Raw genomic sequence first — 24,252 nt, forward strand, 5'->3', positions numbered from 1 at the left:
GGACTGCACGCCACTTGAAAGGGTTATTAAGCCGTTTTACATTTAGAGTGACCACTTTCAGGGAGTCAGCAGGCATCTGGTAGTCGTATATAAATCAGCATAGTGTCCCCAACACCAATCCTGCAGCATGAGACGTGGGCTCCATGAGTAGGGTGAACCAAGTGTGGAGTTATCTCTTTGTGTAGCGTACAAGCGGTGTAAGGGAGTACCCTCAAAACAACCCCATCAACAAACATAACAGAATTAAAGCAATAAAGAAAGAACACAGTCAATGTCCCTGGAGAGGGAAAGGCATCAATAGGTAACAGTGTCAGTCCAGAGAGAAAGAGAAGGTTGAGGTACATGGCTGTCTGGTCTCAGTAGAGCAGGTCCCCCCTCCCCAGCCCCAGCCTGAGTCTTCAATGCCCAGAGTGAGAAACATAGTCACCATCCCGGTGCCTCAAGACTTGTCCTGTGTCGCTGGATCCTTAGCCAGACGCTCCAGCACCGCTCTCCTCTCATGGGCTATAGTGGTAGGGTCAAGCTTCGTGAGACCAGCCCCGGATTACTTTTTTTTCCTCCTGGAGTGTCGGTAAGGTTATTTCACTGTTGGGGACATCTGGGTAATAGAGCCCTCGGAGCCCTCAATCTTCAAGAGGTTACAGCTGCTTTGAATGAGCGGAGTTAATGAAGTGTCCCCTCCCACGAAAAGACAAGTTGGAAGGGGTGACCTCAGGAGTACAAGATGTTTTGTTCATGGAAGAAGGCTGTGACAGGGTGAAACTCTTGCCTTTTCTGGAGCGTCATAGCAGAGAGATCCTAAAATAGTTGCAGCGGATGGCCACAAAACTGTATCAGGTTCATGTCTGTGGCCTTGAGTAGAACAGGCTCCTTCAGGGAGAAGTCATGCACGCAGGCTCAGATATCCGTTGGGGGAGAATTTGCAGACCGCGAAGGGCCTACCCTATGGACCCTATCTAAATGTACATCCGCTGCCTGTGTGTCCCGAGGATCTGGACAAAGAGGGCCATCACAAATTCTCATATGTCATCCACCTCCACAGCCCTGGGCACCCTACTGATCCTTATGTTGTTGCATCACAACTTATTTTCAAGGTCTTCGTATTGCACTTAGAGATCAATTTGCTGCTGTGTAAAACATGCGATTTCTTGCTGAAGCTGTTCGATTTCCTTTTCTTAGGACATTTTGTGTTTTTCCAGGTTGTCCACTCTGTCCCCAATCTCAGACACCTCTCTTCGGACCGTTTCCAGTTCTTGGGCCAAATCTTTCTTGACTGTTTGCAGGACCTCTCTGAGAAACAAGAACAGCGCTTCTAGATAGGAATGGGTGACTGGCACCTCACCTACTGTGCTGTGGTGTCTGGGCACCTGGGAGGTCCCGTGGAGGTCAGCATTGACCGCCACTCCGAGGCTCCGATGAGCCCCGAGAGGCTCCAGAAAAAGACATCGCCAGGGCGACCCCCACAAGGACCAAGTATATTGGGTGGGGCAGCACCAGCCTCCTCCAGCTGGAACAGGAGTGTGTGGCAGGGCCAGGCACCTCAGGGCTCTGCGCCACCATACCGTGCCCAGCTTCACCTCACTGGCTGCCCCGCTAAGTTGAAATCCTATCCAAAGTCCCAGAGAGGACGGGTCTGCCCTGATAGGATCCGCAGGCCATGGGACCGTGGCCATCTCTCCTCGTGTCTCTCAGGGCCTCACTGGCATGCAAGGAAGATGCGGTCCAATCCCTCCATGGTGGCAGCAGCTGGGGTGGGGGCCAGCACCAACATCTTCCAAGTGGGTCCACCCGGCACTCATGGCAGGCCCAGGTACCATGGGCTGCCACGTCTCCAGGCCTATACCAGGCCTCCCAGGCCTCTGTGCAGCATCAAGTCGTCCTGTGAAGGCCCAAGGGGGACCGCCCTTCCCTGACAGGACCCCTGGGCTGTAGTTTTCTCCCTGCGTCTCTGCAGGGTTCTGCAACTGTAGAGTGGTGGCGGGCCAACACCTCAACGCTGATGGTAGTCCGCAAGGCCCTCTCTCCGTGGGCTGCTCTTCCCGGCCCAGGTCTGTCAGTGACCCAAGCTACCCTGCAAGTGCTCCCCAGTCATCTGGCCTCCATCTAGCGATTGGGCACTCGCTCCGTTGCAGGCAGCCGGGTGTCCAATCAACAGATGTCTAGCATTAGGGGGCCACCTTATCTTTCCTGTCAGCACAATCACCCCAGACAGTTGGGAGGCTAAAGAGGCAGTTCCCGAATGTTGACACCTCCTAGGGGCCTCTGCCAACAGGGCCAGTCCCTCCAAGCACTCTACTCTTCATCACAGGTCACACTAGTCTTGACAAGCAGGCAGGTACAGGTGCTCCAGGCTGCAGGGCAGGTGGTCTTGGATTTCCTTGGGTGAGGTACCCAGTCCTGGTCACAGGTTCTCCTCCTCGACATATATGACAGTTGCCAATTTTGGGAGTCTGGAGCTCCCCTTCTTTTTGTCCATTTCCTGATACCAAATGAGATTTAGGGTCTAAAGGCCTGATTACGAGTTTGGCAGTCTGACAGCTCGAAAAACACAACTGCACTCACCAGTAGACAACAGCGCTGGTGGTCTTTAGACCGCCATTTTCAGAGTTGACTGTGGGTCCCGCGGTGTGGCTCCGACTGTCTTGCTGCAGTGGGCAATTGTTTTCCCTATCCCTATTAATGCATATGTGCATTTTGACTGCACATGTGTTGAATGTACACATATGTATGATACATGTGAAAAAATACCACCTACCCATTGCCGGAGTCCGTCCCATATGTGGCCAGTCCAGGCAATGGGTATAAAGCACAAAAAGGACAAACCTTCAGATTGCCACAAACAGGGTCATATTCTCCAGGGTGAAGATGCTAATGTGAAGGAAGGACCTAGCGAAAGAGATCCATGTTGAACTCTGCCTGGAAGAACAGGAGAGGGGTGAGTATGCACCCTAAGTCCTTTGTTACTGCCAACTCGAAAGCTGGTGGTCGGATCATCGTGGTCGGCTCATCGGAAGGCCAAGTGTTAATACAGACAGTGGTGGAGCTCCTCAGTACCGCCCTATGTCATCTGCCTTTCCCCAACAGTGACCCCGGCTGTGTCAGCCGTTCAGCAGCGGTCTTTGGAAACACAATCCGCACATCTCGTAATATGGCAGTCGGACCGCCGAGCTCGTTTTTGGTCACAGACTGCCAAACTTTTAATAGGTCCCTAAGTCTTTGAGGTTTGTGCTTGGTGTCTGCTTCCTTTTGAAGTGCCTACACCTCCGATCCGCCCTTCCTCAAGAAAGCAGTCCACTACCACAGGAGTGCCTCCAAATCTGATAGCCCCACAAAACAGGCCATGGGAGTGACTAGAGGTTCACACCTGGATGTCAGTCACATTGATACATGCATCAAAAGGTTAGCCTAGGGCCCCAGCCCTACACTTTATGATTCTCTTATCAGCCCCATCTTCTTCCTAAGATGGTTTCCACTGACCTCTCTAAGAATCAAAGAGCACCCTTTGTAGTGTAGTGAAAATTCTGCCTCCTCCTTCATCCAGTGTGTATTCCAACCAGCTCCCAGAAATTCAGCAATTCAAACATCTGTCTGGGCGCAATCATCTACCTCCTCTTGCTCCCCGAGTAAATCCTGAGTCTCCCAAAATGTAACCCAGAGTCTTCCATATATTATACCACTCACAGGCACACATATGCACATGCAACCACATGTGTGCTGCAAAGTGCTACATACTAACTTGATTTAAATCAAGGGTAAATTAAGAACACAGCATTAGAGATTTATATGAGTGGTCCTGTAGGTAAAAAAACATGTTCACTTCTACTGATCACGACATAGAATGATGCTTTCACAGTGCTTGTGCTACCTAACAGTGGTACATACTAACTTCATTTAAATCAAGGGTAAATTAAGCAGACAGCAGTAGAACTCTCTATGAGTGGGCCTGTAGGTAAAAAGGCCTGGTCACTTCTACTGATCACTACACTGTTTGATGCCTCCACAGTGCTTGTGCTACTTAACTCCTTATAAAGGCAGTAGCCTTTCACCACTATGAGGGTAGCGCTTTGGGTGCCCCTCTTGGTCCTGCTAGACCGCAATCCGTGAGACAGGCCTATGTCATAGCACACATGCACGATCCGTGATCTCCCATAACTAAAAAACAGCTCCAGGAATCCAGATATCATTGCAGCTGGGGCACTCAGAGCAGGGATGCATGCTCATCACCATGCAAAGGACTTTTCCATCCCAACAGCAATGTACTGTGACTGTGAGAAGCTGGGCTGTAATGCCACCCCTTGATATGTGGACAATAGAGCAGTGGAGCCCTCTTATGCAGCCAAGGTGATACTGCAGCTATTACTTGAAATGTTGTAACATTTCAAGCATTTAGATACAGATTGAGGTGGTGGGTCTGCGCCCTGATATTCTGAATAGATGAGCCACGACTGCACTCAGTTATTTCAAAATATGTAACCAGTCTAAAAAGGGAAGCATATATTAAGTTATAATTCACTAGGTTGCAATCTTTTGACAATAATGTTTAGCACTGGACCTTGGAACACTTAGCATAAAGCTAAATATAATTGTCAAACCTCTGGAATATTTATTCAACATTCATATATCTTTAACATGCACAGTCATATGTTAGCTTCCGAACATCAATTGTATTTTAGTTTTTGGCACAGGCAATTTGATGAGCTGGTACCTGTCACTGAAAAAGTTGTAAAAGAAAACAGACACTTGGGATAATGCATAGAAGACTAACATGGTTTCTTTTTTTTTTTTATAATTGTGTTTATTAGATTTTTCTGTGACCAACACATCAAACATGTGGGTGCACCAAATGCCCCATAGATACAGAAGCATAATTGCACAGTGGATCATATTATGCATCAGCACATTTCGTGGCATTAGACATATGGTGAATAGGCAACAGGTAGATACTATACTAGTACAAGATTTACCACTCAGTAAAAGGCTGTGTACTTCTGGAATGCTCTTCTCTGTTCCCTAGATCAATTCCATAGTGGTGCAACCAAGGACCCCATATCTTTGTGAATTTCCTCGGGCACCCTCTTGCTTTGTGTGTAACTTTCTCAGCGACCATGTAAAGGTACATCCCGAATTCCCAGTCTCGGTGTGTGGGGGGATTAAGCGCTACGTCTCGTTTAGTCACTACAAGACCCAAATTACTATATAGGAACTTGGCTCTGGAAAGGTCTACTTCCTTGGGGATATTCAGCAATATATATTTAGGATCCATTGGTTTTGTTTCACCCTGTATCCCATTGGACTGCTCCACAATACCAGTCCAATATCATTGGATGGTAGGGCATTCCCATGGTGTGTGTATGAATGACCCATTTTCCGCCCCACATTGAAGGCAACTACCGGAATCCACTCTACCAAAGCTATGTAGCTGGGCCCTGTCATAATAAACCCTATGAACGACATTGAATTAAATCAGTTTCATCTGTGTTTTAATTGCGACTACCCTAGGGTGCATTAAGGCTACATTCCAGTGCAGGTCGTCAAACTGCTCCACCTCATCTTCCCATAATGTTCTCAGTTTGGCTAGGGGATCAGGTCTATTGTTAGTGAGTATTTTATAGGTCCATGACACTGCTGTATTATCCATGTCCAGTCTCTCAGACACTCAGGCATGGTGAATCTGGAGGTATTTGTAATGCTGAGTCATGCTGAGTTGATAATTCTTTTGAAGGGAACTAAAAGGGACTAGGGCACAACCTTCTATAATGTCCCCCAACTTGGAGATCCCGAGGCTATCCCAGGCCCTATAGTCTTGCAGTTTCCTGAATTCCTTCAGGCGTGAGCCCTCCCAGAGGGTGGTTTCTCGTGAAACTCATTTATTCTAGTTAATCCATCTTTCTGCCCCTTTCCAGGCTTCTATGGCTATCTGTGTTGCTGGTAGTAGCATCTTCACCCCTGCTCCTCCATAGAGGTAGTGTATATAGAAGTGGGTTTGAAATTGGACCTTTCAAGAGCATATATGGTATGGTCACCTGGCATGTGCCCCCAGTCATTAATCTCGATTAAGTGGGCTGCCCAATTATATGCTTTGATGTCAGGGTATATTGTTATATTGGTTCCATTACAAGATACTTAACACCACCCTCGGTTGACCTCCTTTCCAAATGAACGTTCAAATCCCCCCTTATATTTTAGCGATTATGTCTTCTGGGATTTTATAATTTGTATTTTGGAGTAAATGCAGGAGTTTTGGCAGTGGTATAATTTTGAACATTGCAGGTTTACTCAAAATCATGCGTCGTAGTGATTTCCACCTATTTACGTCACCATGGAATACGGCCAAGACCCTATGGACATTGCGTTCTAGGCTGTCGTCTTTATTTATGGTTACCTAGATACCCAGATAGGGGAACCCTCTTTGATCCACCCATAACTGCCCCAGGACATCTTTTGGTTCAAAGTGTCCACTTCCACTGGGTATAAACTAGTTTTGTCCCAGATGATCTTATAGCCAGCATGCTCCCAATATGTATCAAATGAGTGAAAGAGCCCAAGGGGGATCTGCTGTGGGCTTGTGACATACATTAGGATGTCATCTGTGTATAGGGAGATTTGCTCATCTCCAAGTTACTCTTCTGTTTCTCAAAAGCCCATGAGACCTAGGTGAGCATGTATAAGGCATGCTAGAGATTCTAGCACAAGGGCAGATAATAGTGGGGACAGTGGAAATCCATGACGAGTGCCCCTCTCAATAGGGAATTCTGAGGATAGCTCTCCATTTACCTGCACTCGGGCTACTAGGTCTGTATATAGTAAGTCTATCCAAGGCGGAATTTGGGACCAAACCGATATTTCATCAGGACCTGTCATAAGAATGGCCAGTGGACAGCATCAAACGGCTTCTCAGCATTTAAGGGCAATAGCATATGGGGGTCTTCCCTGTTGTGGATTGTCTCAAGCCAGTTATATAGCCTATGGAGGTTTATTTCTGGTCACAGTGGTTGAGGGTGGTGATAGCTGTTAGAAGTCTTGTGGCCAGGATCAAGGTTAACATTTTTGTCTCAATGTTCAGGAGAGAAATCGGAGGTATGAGCTTCAGTTTGTCTTGGGCTTTCGGGTTTGTGCAATACCACTATTGCGACATTCCAAAGATCATGCAGAATGGACCCTGTCTTTTTCGCCTCAGTGTACCTTTTGAGGTGGGGTTTCAGCAATCTGGCAATATTCTTAAAGAGTTTTGCGACATACCATTAGGGCCTACGGTCTTCCCGGGTTTTAGGTTTCTTATGTCTGTTTGCAGCTCTTCAAGTGTGATATCTTTTTCCAGGACCTGACAGTCGTCTACCACAAAGTAAGGGATGGACACCCCCCAGGTAAGTATCTATCTGGGGGGCATCTGTCAGAGGGTGCACCCGATAGAAAGCACCATAGTATCTGGCAAATTCATGCGCGATTTCCCCAGAGGTAGTGTAGAAGTTACCATTATCACCGGTTATGGTATCAACCCATCTCGTCTCTTCCTCCCGCTTGCTCAGCCATGCTAACAGTCTACCGGCTTTGTCCCCGGTGTCATATAAACACCTGTGTGTGGCTAGGATAGCAGCTTCAGTCTCTAAGTGCGCTAGTGCCTGATACTCTCTGCGGAGTATTGCAATGGAGCACAGCACCAAAGTGTTCGTGGGGTTCCTGACTGTCCCTCAAGCTGCACCAGTCTTCTTTCCAACTCTTTCATATCCCTGAATTCCCACTTTTTTGTGTGCTAATATATTTCGTACCCTATCTCTCAAAACCACGTTTTAGGCCTCCTATAATGTGACCGCCGAGGACACTGAGGGGCTTATTATGATGTTGAGTGGACTTGCATTCACCCAACACCGTCACGGAAATGGGACCGCCCACCTAATTACAATGAGACCGCACATGGTCCAGTTGCATACTCACCTTTCCCTATGGGACCATGTGTTAGGGCCGTAAACCGGCCGTAGCACAAGCTCCCAAAGGGAAATAAGAAGCTGTGTTCATCCCTGCAGTGCGAGGCAGGCACCTCAGGGTACCTGCCACACTGTGTAGGGAACAAAGGGCCCCCTTGGCCCCCAACTGGAGGCTGCAAACAGAAGGGGGACTGCTAGGGGCCCCCAAAAATGCTTTCTAGCATGCTATCCATGTCGGAAAGCCAAGTATGGAAACCCTGCCAGAAACTGTGCATTGTAATCTGGACAGCGTGAAATGCTGTCCATATGGATTACGGGCTGGCCTCTGAATGGACAACAGGCTCCTTGAGCCCGTCGGTAGCCAGCTGGAGAGACCGGCCAGTTTCACTTCCAACCGCCTTATTTGTATAGGCGGTCGGACGTGAAACCGACGATCTCAGTCGGAATGCCTATGATCTAAGGTCTGAGACTTTCTGACCGAGATCGTAATAGGCCCCCTACTCTTTCTTTTCTTTACAATAAAGTTCTGTACCTACACTAATCTCCCAGGCCACCCGTTCATCACTCAGTTCCCTGGTGTTGAGTCTCCATCCCATCCCAGGCATCACAAGGGTAAGCAATAATGGTGAGTTGTCAGAGAGACCTCGTGCCAAGTAATCCACCCTATTTATCTCCTGTACCTCCCCCGATGGATCAAGGTTGTAGTAAATCCTAGAGAATACTTTATGTGCCCCGGAGTAATAAAAATAGTTTCAGGCTAGTGGATGGTGGCAACGCCATAGGTAAGTCAGTGTCAGGGTCGTAATAAATTGTGTCAGTGTTGTGTCTCCCGTATAGCCGGACAAATCCTAGTGCGGTCTAGGGTGGGGTCTGCCACGGCATTAAAGTATCCCCGAATGATATGTTGAAGGAAACCCGCCTCTAATAGTATTTCCACCAGTTTGTCCAGTGTATGTTTGTGTAGCTTTGTGGGGGGGCATAGACACTAACCAGTGTCACATCTTATTGCCTCCAAAGCCCCTTTACTGCACAAATGTTTCATGAAGGTCTGCCCACGTCTTTTCCACTCTAAATGATGGAGGTTTCTTGATCAGTATTGCTACACCTCTGGAGCCTGTCATAAAGCCCACATGGCCCAGTGTCTTATAGGCTTCTGTCCCCATGAATACAGTTTGTTCCCCATAGGCATGTTTCCGGTGGGCAGAGCCTATCAGGTTTCAGCCGTTTGACATATGTGGCCATCAGCCCGTGTTTTATCTTATTCCCCAGTCCATTAACATTCCATGAGAGTATTGAGTATTTATCCTGGTCTGTCCTATCTACCCGGTCACGTGGGTGGTGTATAAGTATTAGCCGCCAGTGTGCAGTCATTAATGCCTCTGTGTCAATGTGTCTATCTGTGTTCCATGTATTTCTGGTCCACGCCCTCCCCAACAGATAAACTCAATCCCCCCAGCTCTCCCACTCTCTCCTCCCCCATGCATTTCTTTTTTTGTCAACATGAGAACTGCGTCACAGGTAGGTTAGAGAGCTCTGTCCCTCACCCAAAAATAGCAAGGCAAGATTAAGTACACCTGACTCTGATTCAGGGACGCTGCCCAATGTCCTCGAAGCCGGTATGTTCAGTCAATCTGCTCTATCATCTAATTAAATGCCAGCTGCAGGCTCAGGAATCATGTTCACCTCCAGATTTGTCTCCATATTAGCTATGGATACCAACAACAGGTATTCCAACTCAGAGTCAGTAGAGTGAACTTGGTCATAGAGTGGTGGTGTCGCCTCTGTGCTTCTCATTAGTTTTCCATCTCACTTGCTCCATCACAAATTCTTCTGTGTCTGTTGATAAACCAGAATTAGTGAGATGCAGTTGGATGGGAGGGGTGTAGACTTCCATTTTTCACTAGCCAAGACCTCACTGTGGTGCTCAGACAAAACATTGAGTGCAAAATATACTTACTTACAAAAATATCTAGTAAAAAATATCATGATATGATAATATTGTCAGCAAGAATATCGTTGTCAAGAATATCAAATTTGAGGTAAGTAATATAATTTTTTTTAAATATCGACGTCATTATTATTGTTTCAAAAATATGGTTATAATTTCGTTTTTTAATTGTAATGTATTTTATCATATATTTTACATGTATATGATGTGCATTTTTTCCATAATTGTGTCTATGTTTTAAATATAGTTACATTTTCAGTAGTTATTAAATGTACTTTAATTAATTTTTGTGATTTTAGTACTATAGCAGGTTGTGTGTTGATAGGGCTACTGGGTGGCAGTAATTTAATTCAAATTAATTAATAATTAGTTGTTAAATAATATGAATTACTTAATTGATAATTATGTGAATTCTGTACTTTTTATTTTTATTTTAGGTGTGAGTTGTGGGGTTTAAAGGGGTACATGGTGGGAAGTAAATTAATTCTAAGTAATTAATATTTATTTTTTTAATTAACAATAATTATTTAATTGATAATTAATTTTGTCAATTGTGCAATTAAAGTTTTTTTCTTTAAACAAAAGATAACCAAAAGCACTGTAGGCCGTACCATTGCATAAGTGTATTGTACCAAATATTTTCAGTGATCCCATGCTCACCTTTTCATGGCCCCACTGCCTAGCAGCCACAATTATTCAATTTACACCACAACAATTAGAAAAGGAGCGTCCACTATATTGTATTGTTTCCGGCCCATATTCAGGCTATCGAATGTTAACAAAAATAACAATGATGAACAAAAAATGAGATTCAGTTGTCAGGAGTCTTAAGAATGCGTCCAGTTTCCAACTTTTATTGATTTTCCAATACATGTAATTTTCAAGTCAGTCCAGCCAACGCTTTTCGTTCTCTATGGGCTTCATCAGGGTTGTGCTCTCCAAACTTGTATGACTTTGAAATAGCGAGAATTTTAGCCTCCTGTTACAGTGTATTCATGGGTAATAAATCACTTTTCGGTTAGTGTAGTACCCCCCTAAATCATCTTCCTCCTTTGTGCATCAGAGCTTGTTTATGTTCTTAAATATAGTTACATTTTTAGTAGTTATTAAATTTACTTTAATATTTTTTATGATTTTTAGTACCGTAGCAGGTTGTGGGTTTATAGGGGTACTGGGTGGGAAGTAATTTAATTCAAAGGAATCAATAATTAGTTGTTAATGAATATCAATTAATTAATTGTTAATTAATTATGTAAATTGTGCAATCTTTTTTGGTTTTAGGTGTAGTTTGTAGGATTTATAGGAGTACAGGGTGGTAAGTAAATGAATTCTAAGTAACTAATATTTATATTTTTAATTAACAATAATTATTTACTATATAGTTAATTGTGTTAATTGTGCAATTAAAGTTTTTCAGACTGAGGGGCCTATTCCGATGGAGTCCGTCCGGCATCGATTAGGAACTGGAACCGAAAGACCTCTTGTCGTCGGATTCAGACCTGCAAGTAGCACAAGCCTGAACTCTTGGGTCTATTAGGATGGCGGTCGTAAAATCACTCCGACCGCCATGGTAGCGGGAAAACACCGCCCGCTAGGACCGCGGCATAACCGCTGGTCCAATTAGTATGCTCCACAGTCGAAATCCGACCGCTGTGGTACGATTGTGGCATTTAACAATGCGGCGGTTGTTGCTGTCAGCAGCACCGCCGCAATGTCCAAAAAAGCATGTCCAGCATTTCCCTGCACTGTGTGGCAGGCACTGCACAGTGCCTGCCACCTGGTACAGGGACATGTAGGGATGCACCCCTCCAAACACATTGGGGGCCCACAATGGGCCCCCTGAGACATTCTCTGCATGCCTTTCCATTGCGGTTCCACCACCGCGGAAAGGCTGGTTACCGCGGGCATCATAATCATGCTGGCTGTGCCTGACCCTGTACCGGCCCCATTTTAGCGGTCTTGCTCCGCCGACCAGACAAGCGTGCAGACTGCTACCGGCGGAAAAGTGGCGGCCGGTAAATCTCACCGCCGCGGTCATCACCGCCATGCTAATGGGACCGGCGCTTTTCTGGGTTGTGATCACGGGCAGATGACCGCCGCCGGCCTGGCAGTTGCCACTGCCGGCCCAGCGGCAGCCATCCAACCGCCATCCTAATAGACCCCTCTGTTCACACGCAATCCTATACTTACCAATGGGAGTATACATTCTGAACTGAATGCATGCTTGCATTGTTAAGTGCAGAGGTGCAGTTCATCACTGAACTGGGTGGCATCTACCTGAAGGTGCCTGCCACTGGGTGCATGGATCAACAGGGGGCACCATTCGGTGGCCTCGCACCCATGGGGATCCTGCTGGGGGCCCCCAAAGACAGTTTCTCAATACCTTTCTTTGTCAGAAAGGCTGGCACAGAAAAGCAGTGGGAAACTGCCATTGTACTCTCTCGGCCAGAAAGAGCCGGCTGGGGGAGTACTGAAGGGTCTCCGAGCCCGTCGGAAGCCATCTGGAAAACCAAGTTGGATTCCTTTCCGACCGAGCCCATCTGAATGGCTTGGTTGGAAAGGAATCTAAACAGGCAAGTCCGATGCGGTTAGGATGGCTCCGACTGAGGGTCGGAGCCATTCCTAACCGCATAGGAATCGGGCCCTGAATCAGACCGATTACGATGCTTATGAATGCCTCCGGATACGATTTGGTCAGACTCCCATTGACTTCAATGGGAGGCTGTGTTCCGACCGAATCCACAGGCTCCCATTGAAGAAAGGGGTGGGTGGGGAAAATTGTGCACCCTGTGGTGGGCACCCCTTTGTGCCTGCCACACTGTTCATGGTTGGAAAGGTAGGTCTCTTGGGTATCCCCATGTGCCCGATTCAGAAGGCTCTGTGTGAAGGGGGCCCCCAAAGTCAGATTCTGACTCAGAACAACCAATTTGGAAAGCCTGTCCAAATCGGACATCGTAACCACTTGGTTGGAAACACGGTCCCTAGACCTGTACGAGTCAGCTCCGAATGACTCGGTTCCTCCAAATGCCATCCGGAATCGAATCAGAATTAACTCGGAAAGTCCGAACGCTTACCTAACATCGTAATCTGTCGTAATCGGTCATTCGGAAACCTTTCCAAATCACTCAGAAAGACGAGTTTCAAATCGGATTCGGCAGACACGAATCCGATTCGGAGCCTTTCCGAATGGCACTTTAATCAACCCCAATGTAGGGTTTGGTTCACCTCAATGTCTGCCCATCCCCCAATGTGGGTTATTAAATCTTTTCCAGCGGTATTAGAGAAGGTGTCAATTTATCTGGCTTTATTGGATTTCCGACGGTGGTCTCATTTACTCCCACATCAGGGCGTCACTCCAGGAGCTGCCATTCAAGCATCCTGGAGCACCACCATCCAGGTTGTAGCACATACCCTGGACACAGATTCAGGAGGCTTGTTCCATTATTTGCAGCAATAGGAACCTTAGTGGCCCAGCAGCAATGTGAGGCAATCTGCTCCACCTCTTCTGCTGCCTCAGGGGAGCCCCCCATCCTTTAGCTCCACCTCTGGGGTTGGCAGGAGCACAGTCAGTATTTCAGGACCTCTTTTTTGGGGGGCACAATAGTCATAGAGGCTCTCAGTTCCTCGCCTGTTTTCAGCCTCGACCCATTTCAGGTGTGACTTCCGGGTCTCCACAGGTCTGTTCCAATCTCACTGCTTCTCACACAAGTTGCGGATGCGGCCCCAGCCAGCCCTTGACATCCAAAATGAAGCAGTTGGTGCCCACGAGGCTGGTGGACTCCCTCTGACCTATTCCAAGAGCAATAGCAGTCGTTCAGTGTGGAGGTCCACCACTTTCCTCTCCTTCCGGGAGGGCCCAGCTCACTCCACTCCCATCCTAGCCACCAATCTGCACTCTCTTCTCGCTGCCTTTTGCAGTGTCCGCATCGTGAGGGGGTTTCCCCTTGCCCAAGGGGGCCCCTCTAGGCTGCCCTTCTCCAGAGTCTAGGGCCCAGTTGTCTGTATGGGATCTGGGGTCCCAACAGTCGAGGAGGAAGAGGAAAGGGGGCAGGAAGAGGGAGGCCGTTTATTCTCTCACCTCACCCACAAATTCAGTTCGGCAGTCCTCGGGCATTCCCCCAGACCTAGGGCAGGACATCTTTCATGACGGTGTCCCACTCCTTAGCCTGGCCGGAGATCTGGTCAGTTGTGTCGCGGGTCAGGGCAGGGCAGCACAGTCTTCAGTGGTATGCTCACTGCAGGCAGCGGTGTCTCCTCGGCCAGGCCAACTTGTTCAGTCTCACACAGTTTCAATGCAATAGTCAGCAAGAATCAAAGTGAGCAAATGCAAAATGTGAAATTATCAGACCAGAACTTCATCCCCTGGCCAGTTTGAGCACATTTTGCTAAAAGCCATTCATTTTGGTGTTACATAATACACTTTTCCTAAAATTAAACTGCAGAATCTCTTGTCGGAGGATGACTGCAAGAAGATCTTAAAGGCTGTTTATTACTTTCTCGAGTAAAAGGCTGAAAAGTAATTTCTGTAGTTCCAACTTCATTGTATCAATTCACAGGAATGCCACCACAGAGCTAAGAGACAGATGTTGAGGGTTTACAAAGAATCTGAGACCAGAAATGGCAACGGGAAAAATAAATAATTAACATTGTCAAGCAGATATTGAGACAGGCAAGTAGAGAGTGAGGGAGGTACAGAAATTTAACAAAGAAAAACAGTGGAGGTGAGAAAAAGACAAAAGTATTTAAGGAAGAAGGATGAATGATAGAAAGGGGGAGAAGGAAGGAATAACAGAAGGAAGGACAGAAAGGATGGAATAAAATAAGGGAGGAAAAACAGAAGAGAAATAAAAAGAGAAGGAGGAAGGAAAGAGAGAACAACAAATCCACCAATAACGCTCACACACTGACAGAATGTTATTTTTTTGAGTGCTCTTTTCGAATAAATCAATAGCATTTAACTAAATATTTACAAAATATTACTCTGTAAAACATGTTTGACTTAAAAAAAAAAAATAATGTTCTTAGAGAGTAAACTTCACATCAGCTCCAACGCCTTCCGCTCCTAAACACTTTGCTGACTGGGCCTGATGATTAAGACATGTTGCAAATAGGGGGGTCAAATTATACACCAGATTTTGGCAACCTGTATTTCATTTTGTGCTGTAATTGTGACCTACCAGTTCAGCCTCAGTTGTAGGGGGTGTCAGAATGACCTCTCAAACAAATAATACTATGGCGGGTCGTTATTTGAGACCCCTGTGATTGTCCATTGACAGTGGGAGAGGGGAGCACACTGCTTATCCACACCCGTTTTCCTAATACATTCTAGTAGATGTAGTCTTCCATAATGCCCATGCAATCAATGACGTGTCTGCCGCTCATTATTGGCACAGTAAATGCTGTTTGTACTTTAATGCAGTTTTCATGCAAATTGACACTTATTGGCACGGAGCAGTTTATTGGCTTGGGTTGCTTGGCAAGTAACTTTCATATATCAGGGTCTGTAATACTCCAAGAACACAGGCGCATCCCTATGGTTCGTAAACTCCAAAACCTTTAGGAAATGTAAACAGTGAGGGCGGTGAGCATACTGCCTACCTGCCTGCACCAGTTCTCTCAATACACTGTGGTACTTGAAGGCCACAATAGCGTGAATGATCATGATCAAGAACGTTTTTACCAACCAGTGTTAGCACAGCAAATACTGGACAACCTTGAACATTTGTTTTGTGCTAACTGGCACTCATCAACAAGAAGCAATTCTTGTGGTGCTTCGCAAAATGTTTATGTGGTTCTGTATCAATCCAAATAAGATGGTACATCACAGGGTGTGATGGACCAACATCCTTTAGGAACAATTAATCAGTGGTGGATGAGAGCACACTGCCTGCCTGCATTCATTCACCTAGTGAAGTCTGCTGGTAGATCTAGCACTGAAATCATGATCACACTTACAATCAATCAAGCGTTTGACGTGTATTGTTGACACAGCATTTGTTGGATGTCCTTTGACACATATTTCATGCTAATTGGCAGTCATCGGCGAGGAGTAATCAGTTAGGGAGTACTTGGCAAACCGTTTTCAGTATATCACATTTTGTACCACTCAAGGCACGCATGTGCATTTCCAGGTTTCATCAAGCTAAAATACTTTAAGGAGATTTAAACAGTGTGGGAGCTGAGCACACTGCTCATTGGCACCAATTCCCCCAATGCAGTGTGGTAGATGCAGTCCCCTATGATGTTCATACTCACAATCAACAAAGGGTTTGTCACCCGGTGATTGCACAGAATGTTATGGATATACTTACACATGCTCTTCATGCTAATTGGCATTGTTGACATGAAGCAATCGATTCGTTAGGGGGAGGTCTTGCCAAGCCACTTTCGTTATTTCTAGTTCTGTACCACTCGAAGCACACATGTGCGTTCCCAGGGTTTGTCAACTCAACGTCCTTTAGGAAATTTAAACAGCGGGGTAGACAGGCATACTGACTGCCTGCACCATATCACCATATCACCCAATGCATTCTGTTAGGTTTAGCTCTCAATAGTGTTAAAACTCACAATCAACTGTTTGCTACACAGTGCTAGCACAACAAGGGCTTATGTCCAGGTTGGGCTAACTCAGCATTTGGTGTAGGAATGGAGTCTGTTGGTGCATAATCTGAGAGCAGTGTGCATGTGCGCTATGCTAAGAGGTCTAAATTCATGCTTTATTGTAACTAGTGACTGTAACTAGACTTGCAGGAGAACTCGCCTCCACTGTGATCATGCATGTAATTTTCCACCAGGCAGACAATCCTAATTCCTAAGGGCCTTATTACGAGTTTGGTGGTTCTGTGGACTGCTGTATCCGCGATGGTGGTTTGAGCGTGGAGAGCTCAGCAGTCCAACTGCCGTATTGTGATCACATTTGAAAGGACTGCCTCTGGACCGCCGAGACTGCCAGCAGACCGCCGACTGCCAGGTTCTCAATCGAGAATGAGTTGCCTGTTCCACAAGCAGACCACAGCGGTTTGACCGTCTGCTTCAAGGTGGCGGTGACAAAGGAACTGGGGTGCGTACTCACCCCTTTCTTGTTCTTTCTGACAGAGTCTGACATGGATCCCTTTCTCTAGGTCCTCCCTTCACAGCAGGATCTTCACTCTGAGGATAACAACCCTGTTTGTGGCGATCTACAATTAAGTCATTTTCGTACCATATACCCATTGTGAGGCCAACCCACATATGAGATGAACCCAACTGATGGGTATATGGTATTTTTCCACTTATATCATGCATATGTGTGCGTGCAACACATCTGCAGTTGTAATGCACACACAGGCATCAATATATTTGGAAAAAGTAATCACCACCACTGCAAGATACCCACCTCCACACTGCCAGACCCATGGTCAACTTGTAATACGACAGTCTTTGCACTGCCAGCGTTGTGGGCTGCTGGCTGGGGCAAACACGGTCCTATGGAGGTCGAACCGCCAGACTCATAATAAGGCCCTTAATATGGCTGAAATGGCAGAAATGTGCATTTAACCAAGGTTATGACCTTGTGAGCATCAGTTCAAATCTCCAGGATTAAGATACTTAGAGGGACAACTGTGTACTCTTTATTAAAGGTGCCTGATGCCCAAGGAAGCTCAGGAAACAAGCTCACTGAAAGCCAAGAACTATCTTTGTATTTATTTACTCTCAAGGCTTACTCTAGAAGCGTGCTGTTGCGAGGTATGTTATTTAGGTTCACTTCATACTAGCAAGGCATATGATAAAAAATATCACATGACAATGTTATAACTTATAAAATGCAGACTTTAATTCGCAATTGAGGACCTCATTACGATGTGACTCGGAAAGATTCGGACCGCAGGCTCCCTGTGTTTGCCTACAGAGGAGTGGGAACATTAAATCTAAACCCTCTTCAGTCCAACATTTTCCTTACTGTTGCGTAGATCAGTGGTTCCCAAACTGGGGTCCGTGACACATTCCCAGGGGGTCCGCAGGCAGCAGTTTTAAAAACACTGCAAAGTTCCTTGTATAATCAGCAGTTTGAAAAACAACAATAAAAGTGCCAAAATAGGTCCAGTGATTAATGTACCTGCTGGAGAGAGATGGGAGTTTTGTCTAGTGGCAGCTTTGACTCCTCTAAGGAAGCACAGAGTTTTAATATGCCTGCTGCAAAGAATGTGTACCATGCATTTAAAAAAAACTATATTTAATGTGCATAGCTCAGTGGGTTACTGCTTTTGTCACAGAGCTTCTGTTATTACTGTGCAGTTTATAAGTTACAATCAACTGCCATCAAAGAGCTGCATTCAAACTACATGGTACAAGTTAGTAAGTTATGTTTTCTCTCAGTCTTTCACTATCCTGATGCTGCTAACAAAGGTTTATTTGGGTAGAAATAAATTCTTAATATTAACGTCAATGCTAACCACTGTGTTATGTTCTGAATCCTGAGTTTGTGCTTCTCCAGACCAAGCACTCTTAAAAAACATGCCTACGAGTATAGATGACATGTGAATCCTACACCTTGTAGTCCGCTTTGCCTTGTGTAACATTTTTTATGCACTGATTTACACACGTATGATTCCTTGTCTCTGCCCTATACTGGTATGAGAGATGCTATGAAACAAATGCAACACATGTGACAGGGCTATGGAGAGATAAGAGGCACTGTTGGCGGGTGATAGTGAGGGAATCATTGAAAAGCCCCAACAAAGATCATTGTATCCTGGTACACAGTAATGTCATCATTTACTATGCTTTAAAAGCTAATACAATTCAATATTAACCCAGGGCGTAGTTCGCGAGGTAGCACTACGCGTAGCTATGCAAAGTGCACTTTGCACTACGCGAGCAACGTGTAGCACTTCGCGAACTGCGTAGTACCCTGTTCGCACTGTGCAAGATGCCGTTTTCAATGATTGCACAGTCCGGACAAGCATCCGGCACTGTGCAGTCATTGAAAACGGCATCTTGCACAGTGCAAGCTGTAGTTTCCTGCTGCTCGAGTAGATTTTTACTCAAGCGGCAGCTTTCTCAACGCAGACTGGTAGTTTCTCATCGCGAGCGGTCGCGAGCATACGCGAGCACTCGCAATGAGAAACCTGACCACCTCGTGTTGAGAATCTCGCCGGGAGGTTTATTTTCCATGCTCGTGATCGGCAACTTGATGTTGCTGATCGCGAACGAGGAAAAAGTCTCGCCGGGATGTCATTTTGCTTGCTCGCGGTCGCCAACTTGACGTTGAGGACCGCGAGCAAGCAAAAAATGACCGTTGCACTATGCTACACGTGTTTGCACTGTGCTACGTGCAATTTGCGTAGTGCGAAGTAGCGCACACTTCGCAAACTACGTGAGCGTAGCGTAGTGCTTTGCCCAGGGTTATTTAATATATAATGACAAAATATATGCAACATTTTCCCTTAATTTTCTAGGGGAGGGGGTGGGAGCCTCCCAAAGCTCCTTTTGTAGTGGTCAGGCTGACTCGCTGTGCTTGGTGCATTTGCTAGGGCTGCTTTGGGTTTCCAGTAAGGCCCTGCCAGGAGCCTCGTACCGCGAAATAAAAGCAAACATTGAAAAGTTAGTCGCTGAGGTGCAGCACCAACAATCCCATTAAAATCTTTTGATTTTTGCAAATATTTTCAATATAAAATATTCTAATCTTTAGCTGTTTGTTTGGTGTGCACTTGTTTGTGTATTTTTCACGAATTACTGTTTTTAATGTTTGAAATTTAAATAGTACAAATTGCTTAGGGGTCCCCAGCTTCCAGTAGTGACTTACTGGGGGTCCTCAGGAGTCAAAAGTTTGGGAACCACTGGCGTAGATTGTAGTGGAAATGACAAATCTGACCCCTCCAAAGTCCAATTCTTTCCCTGCTTTTGCTTACATTGGAATGGGAATAGTGACCCCTCCAAATTCCATCAATTCCTTACTGTTGCCTATGTTGGAGTTATAATAGAAAAGCTGGCATTATTTTCTCTACTATTGTTTAGTTTGGATTGTTAATATTCATTGAAGTTTTTTTAAAATTATGTATAAAAATAAATAAGTGTTTTTTTGTTTTGTATTAATGTTCAATAATAAAACGATTTATTTTTGAATGAGATTAATAGTTTAATTAAATTACATATAATGCTATATATGTATATCTTGATATATTTTTCTTTTTATGATATTCTGGTTTGAAAATGTTTTAATATATATATTTGTAGTTTACATTCAAAGGGCTTGATGTACTGTACTATAGGGAGAGGGCAAATATCTCTGCATGGCAAAGTATAGGGAAAAATTAAAAAAAGTTTTGCCTAACTTGATAATAAAAAATATATATATTTTTGCATTAAATATGAATGTATTAATTTAATTTATTTACTTTAAATGTGCAAAAAAAATAAAAAAGGCTACAGTATTATTACACTAATTTTAAATGAAAACCTTTAATTAATGGAAAAGTATTAAATGTATAACATTTAATGCAAATTATTTTTCTGAAGTTTAAATAAAAAAATAAAGTCCCACTTAAAGACAAAATGATTGCTTCAATGTGCATTAAAAGTGATGTATAGAATTCATTAAAATAATTTAATTAAAATTATTGTTCCATTATTTTTATATAAAAATGTGTTATTACAATATTTTATCATAAAATAATTAAATTCAAATAAATTAATATTTACTTTTTCTATATAATTTTAACACAAAGTTAAGTTTTTTACATATTTAAATAATTTGAATTAATTTGAAATGATTTCCTATGGCTTTTTTTTATTTTATGCCCCTATCTCCATTATTTTCTGTGGGAGGGTGTTGCAGTACCGATGCTTGTCCATGTGTAGTGCTGGACTTACTAATGTTTCATCTTTTTTTAGTAGAAACTTGCACTCGGAGTTTCTGAATACAGAAAAATAGTAAATTTACTCAAATTGTTAAACTTACTCAAGCGTGTACGTTTTGAACGATATTTTTGACACAATATTACAGTTTCACTGTATTTCTGTAGATGATATTTGGTCATACAACCGACCATGTTCCTTAACTGTGTGTGCACATGGCAATTAAAGGTGGCTAAAATGGGTGAAGGGCTGTGCATGCTCAGGGATGTGATTCTGTATTCTCAGTTGGGTGTTTAGACCTGAAGGGAACCACAAGGGCTTGCCAGTGTTGTGGGAAGCGCAGAAGCAGCACTCAGGCATGGGCGAGAGGGAGAGGAAAAGCCCCAACTTCAAATCACACAACAGCAGTTCACCCTGGTCATATAGTCAACTGGCCAGCCACTCAGAGCGCTTGAATATTTGGAAGGACTTGTGGATTCATCTCAGACAGTCCATCAGTCACAGAAGTATTTACTGTAGAATTTCTATCATCTTCAGTGAGAACTGACCTCAATGGGTCAGGATGGACACCCAGGACATGTCTTTTATTCACTTGTTAGGAGTATCTATGCCTTGGTCACGGTTAGTGTCAAGGTGATTTTTCTTTCAGACCGCAGGTCCCAACCAGTGAGGTAAGTAGGAGGGAAGCATCCATTATTGTTCCATTGAGAGTTCTGCATTTCAGTGAAAGATACACAAAAATTGTGCAACAAGATACTAAAAGGTATTATTTTAGCGGCATGCAAGATGATAGGGAATAAAGCTAATTCAGACCTATTCTGTTTATCATGCACCCCTCTTCTCAGCACTGTGCATAGAGCAGGGTTCTTCTGGCTTAGAGCACTCCGACCCCTCATGTAGACTACAATCATTCTACACCGACACATCCCCCAATATGGAGGAATTCACTGGTTTCAGTAATGGAAGATAGCAGAAATTTACCTGGCATTAATATTGTGATGTTCTGGACATGTGAATGGTAGTCACCAATGTTAAAATGTTACATTGAATGGGTCCTTTTATAGTAAAGTAGAGTAATCGTATGATGAGCCACTCACTAAAATCATGCCAGGCACCTCCCAAGGGACTCAGGTTGTGAGTATATTGTGTAGTGAATATTGAATAAATGTTTAATTGTAAAATCAGGAGCAGCGATGCACACACTACAACCCCAAGGACTGTTGACCCTCCAGTGGACACCTCAAAGCCCCTTCCGTGGGAAAACCAATGTTCCCACCACTCTATCCAAATATATAAAAGAGGAAAATACACTTTGCTGGTGATTTCTACCATTGTATCTATCATCTACTGTCAGAAATTTCACACACCCTTATTCGGTGAATTAGGATAATGAATTTAGGATCAGAATTGTTTTTAACATAATTAAGTTCTACTAAAGTGCATTATCGTTCATCTCCATATTGAGATGTATGTGTCTGTAGATAGCTTATCCCTTCATTACTGAAATCATGCAATAGTAACTTGTATACAAATATAATACTCTAATCAAGCAGTTTGGGTTTATTTCATCTGAATGTACATGACTTTTATTATTTTACCAGCGTGTTTTTATTAATTAATTTAACGTCTTTGCTTAGATTAAACTAGGGTCAGGTTACAGAAATATTCATATGTACTAAACACTTTACACTAACATTTACGTCGATTAACCTGGGCAAAAAATAAAATCTGAAACAATGGCTGCAGTAAATGTTGGGTTGATCGCTAAAAACGACTAAACATGTGTTCAAAATCTTGTTATCCGGCTCCTATACCTTTACACCTTTTCAGAAGTTGCTAGAACAAAAGACATCTATTATGATTTTCAAATGTTTACCTAGTTTAGGCTTTAATTCATCCAACACATGCACTCGTGATTTTCTGCAGCTCTGAAGTTGCCTGACTAATATTGTTTATGTTTTACACAGAAAACACTTAACGCATAAAGTAAAGATTGAAGCTAAACTCGTAAAAGAAAAATTGTTAATATTTATACATGAATTTGTTAGCTCGGAAACACTTGTCAAGAGCATCTCTTCGTTTTTTTTTGAGCAAATAATTGATGAAACTGACAAATTGATAGGACTTTGTTCCTCCTACAGCGATCTCCACAGTGATTCAGAGTCTAATTAGCTCTGTATAAACCTTTGACAAAATTCCTGCTTACCATAAAGTTTGAGATTAATTTTTTTAGAGCCTATCATGTTTCTGTCAAAGCACTTACATATTGCTGTGAAATGATCATTTTAATGAACTGCCGTCATATTGTTTGTATCAAAGAGGAAAGTGCAGATACAGTGACACGCAATTTAACAGCAATCTGCTGGATGGTGTCTTGCAGTTCAATAATTGACTGTTTTGTGTTTTTTGGGTGCCACAGTAACCCGCCCCTCTGTGTACTGGTTTCCTGTAACGCTCATGTATTATATCCACTGTAGGTACCTGGCTCTTGTTCAGCCATTCCGCCTCATCAGCTTGCGCACAAGGTCAAAGACCATTCGAATAAATCTGTGCCTCTGGGCGGCTTCGTTTGTGGTGGTACTTCCTGTGTGGGTGTACTCCAAGGTCATACGATTCAAAGATGGTCTTGAGAGCTGTGCATTTGATTTAACAACGCCCAATGATGTCCTTTGGTAAGTGCCAAACATGTAGACTTTCATTGTACATGGGGGGTGGGTGGCTTTATATTTTATTAGATCATGTTGGTTGTCAACCAAGAATTATAAGTGGTTGTGACTCACCCACGTTGTCATGGAACATTGTTGTTTTTGAGGTTTAGTGGGATCTGTCTCTGGGCTGAACTTCCTGTAAAATCTTGAGTCTGCCTACCAGCGTATACCTGTATCTGCCTGTCTGCTGCTGAATAAATCCTGATAATCAACAAAGAACCAGCTTGTCTTCCTCCCATTGCAACAGGTATCATACCAGAGTAATGAGTTGTCAATATAATTCTGCAAATATATCTTGCCTTAAATGTTGACAATAAAGAGAAGAAAGGTATATATTAGTAAGTGCAGATATACTTTTTGACCATTAAAATTGAGCATGACAATATTTTTCTACTTGATATTTTGGCATACTATCTTATTTAAAGCTTTGACTTAATAGGAAATAGGGGGTGTATATTCCAAATAATATTCACCACCCTTCCTAAATAAACCACACACATTCAGCAGTATTTCAAATACTTCAGGGTACAATTCATTTCATAATAAATTGATATACAAATTGAAAATACATATGATTATATATATAGTAACATGCAGACGACTAAAGTATGATGATATAGTGACATAGGTTATCATTTTTGGGATTGTATTGTAATTAAGTAATCAAGTGGCTAATTTAGAATGCAACCAAATGTGCAGAGAGTTCCAAAACTAGGAAAATCAACCACACCCATTTTTGGATACTCCTGAGTAAAATAAAGCCTTGTTCCCCTAGCTCACAGCTCACCACTGCCATTCTTACAAATGAGAAAGTGAATGTACAAGAGTAAATGCTTTA

The 24,252-nt window shown here is 43.9% G+C and overlaps 1 protein-coding gene across 1 annotated transcript in view; it reads left to right on the forward strand.

Moving 5' to 3' along the window:
• Positions 1-24,252, forward strand: part of MCHR2 (melanin concentrating hormone receptor 2) — a 1,458,776-nt gene that overhangs the window by 1,253,276 nt on the left and 181,248 nt on the right. The window contains exon 6 of the mRNA XM_085609231.1: positions 23,184-23,378. Within this exon, the coding sequence (XP_085465357.1) occupies positions 23,184-23,378 (195 nt within the window). The remainder of the gene's footprint in view (positions 1-23,183; positions 23,379-24,252) is intronic.

The sequence above is a fragment of the Triturus cristatus genome, chromosome 6 (genome assembly GCF_964204655.1).
Source record: "Triturus cristatus chromosome 6, aTriCri1.1, whole genome shotgun sequence".
Lineage (NCBI taxonomy): Eukaryota > Metazoa > Chordata > Amphibia > Caudata > Salamandridae > Triturus > Triturus cristatus.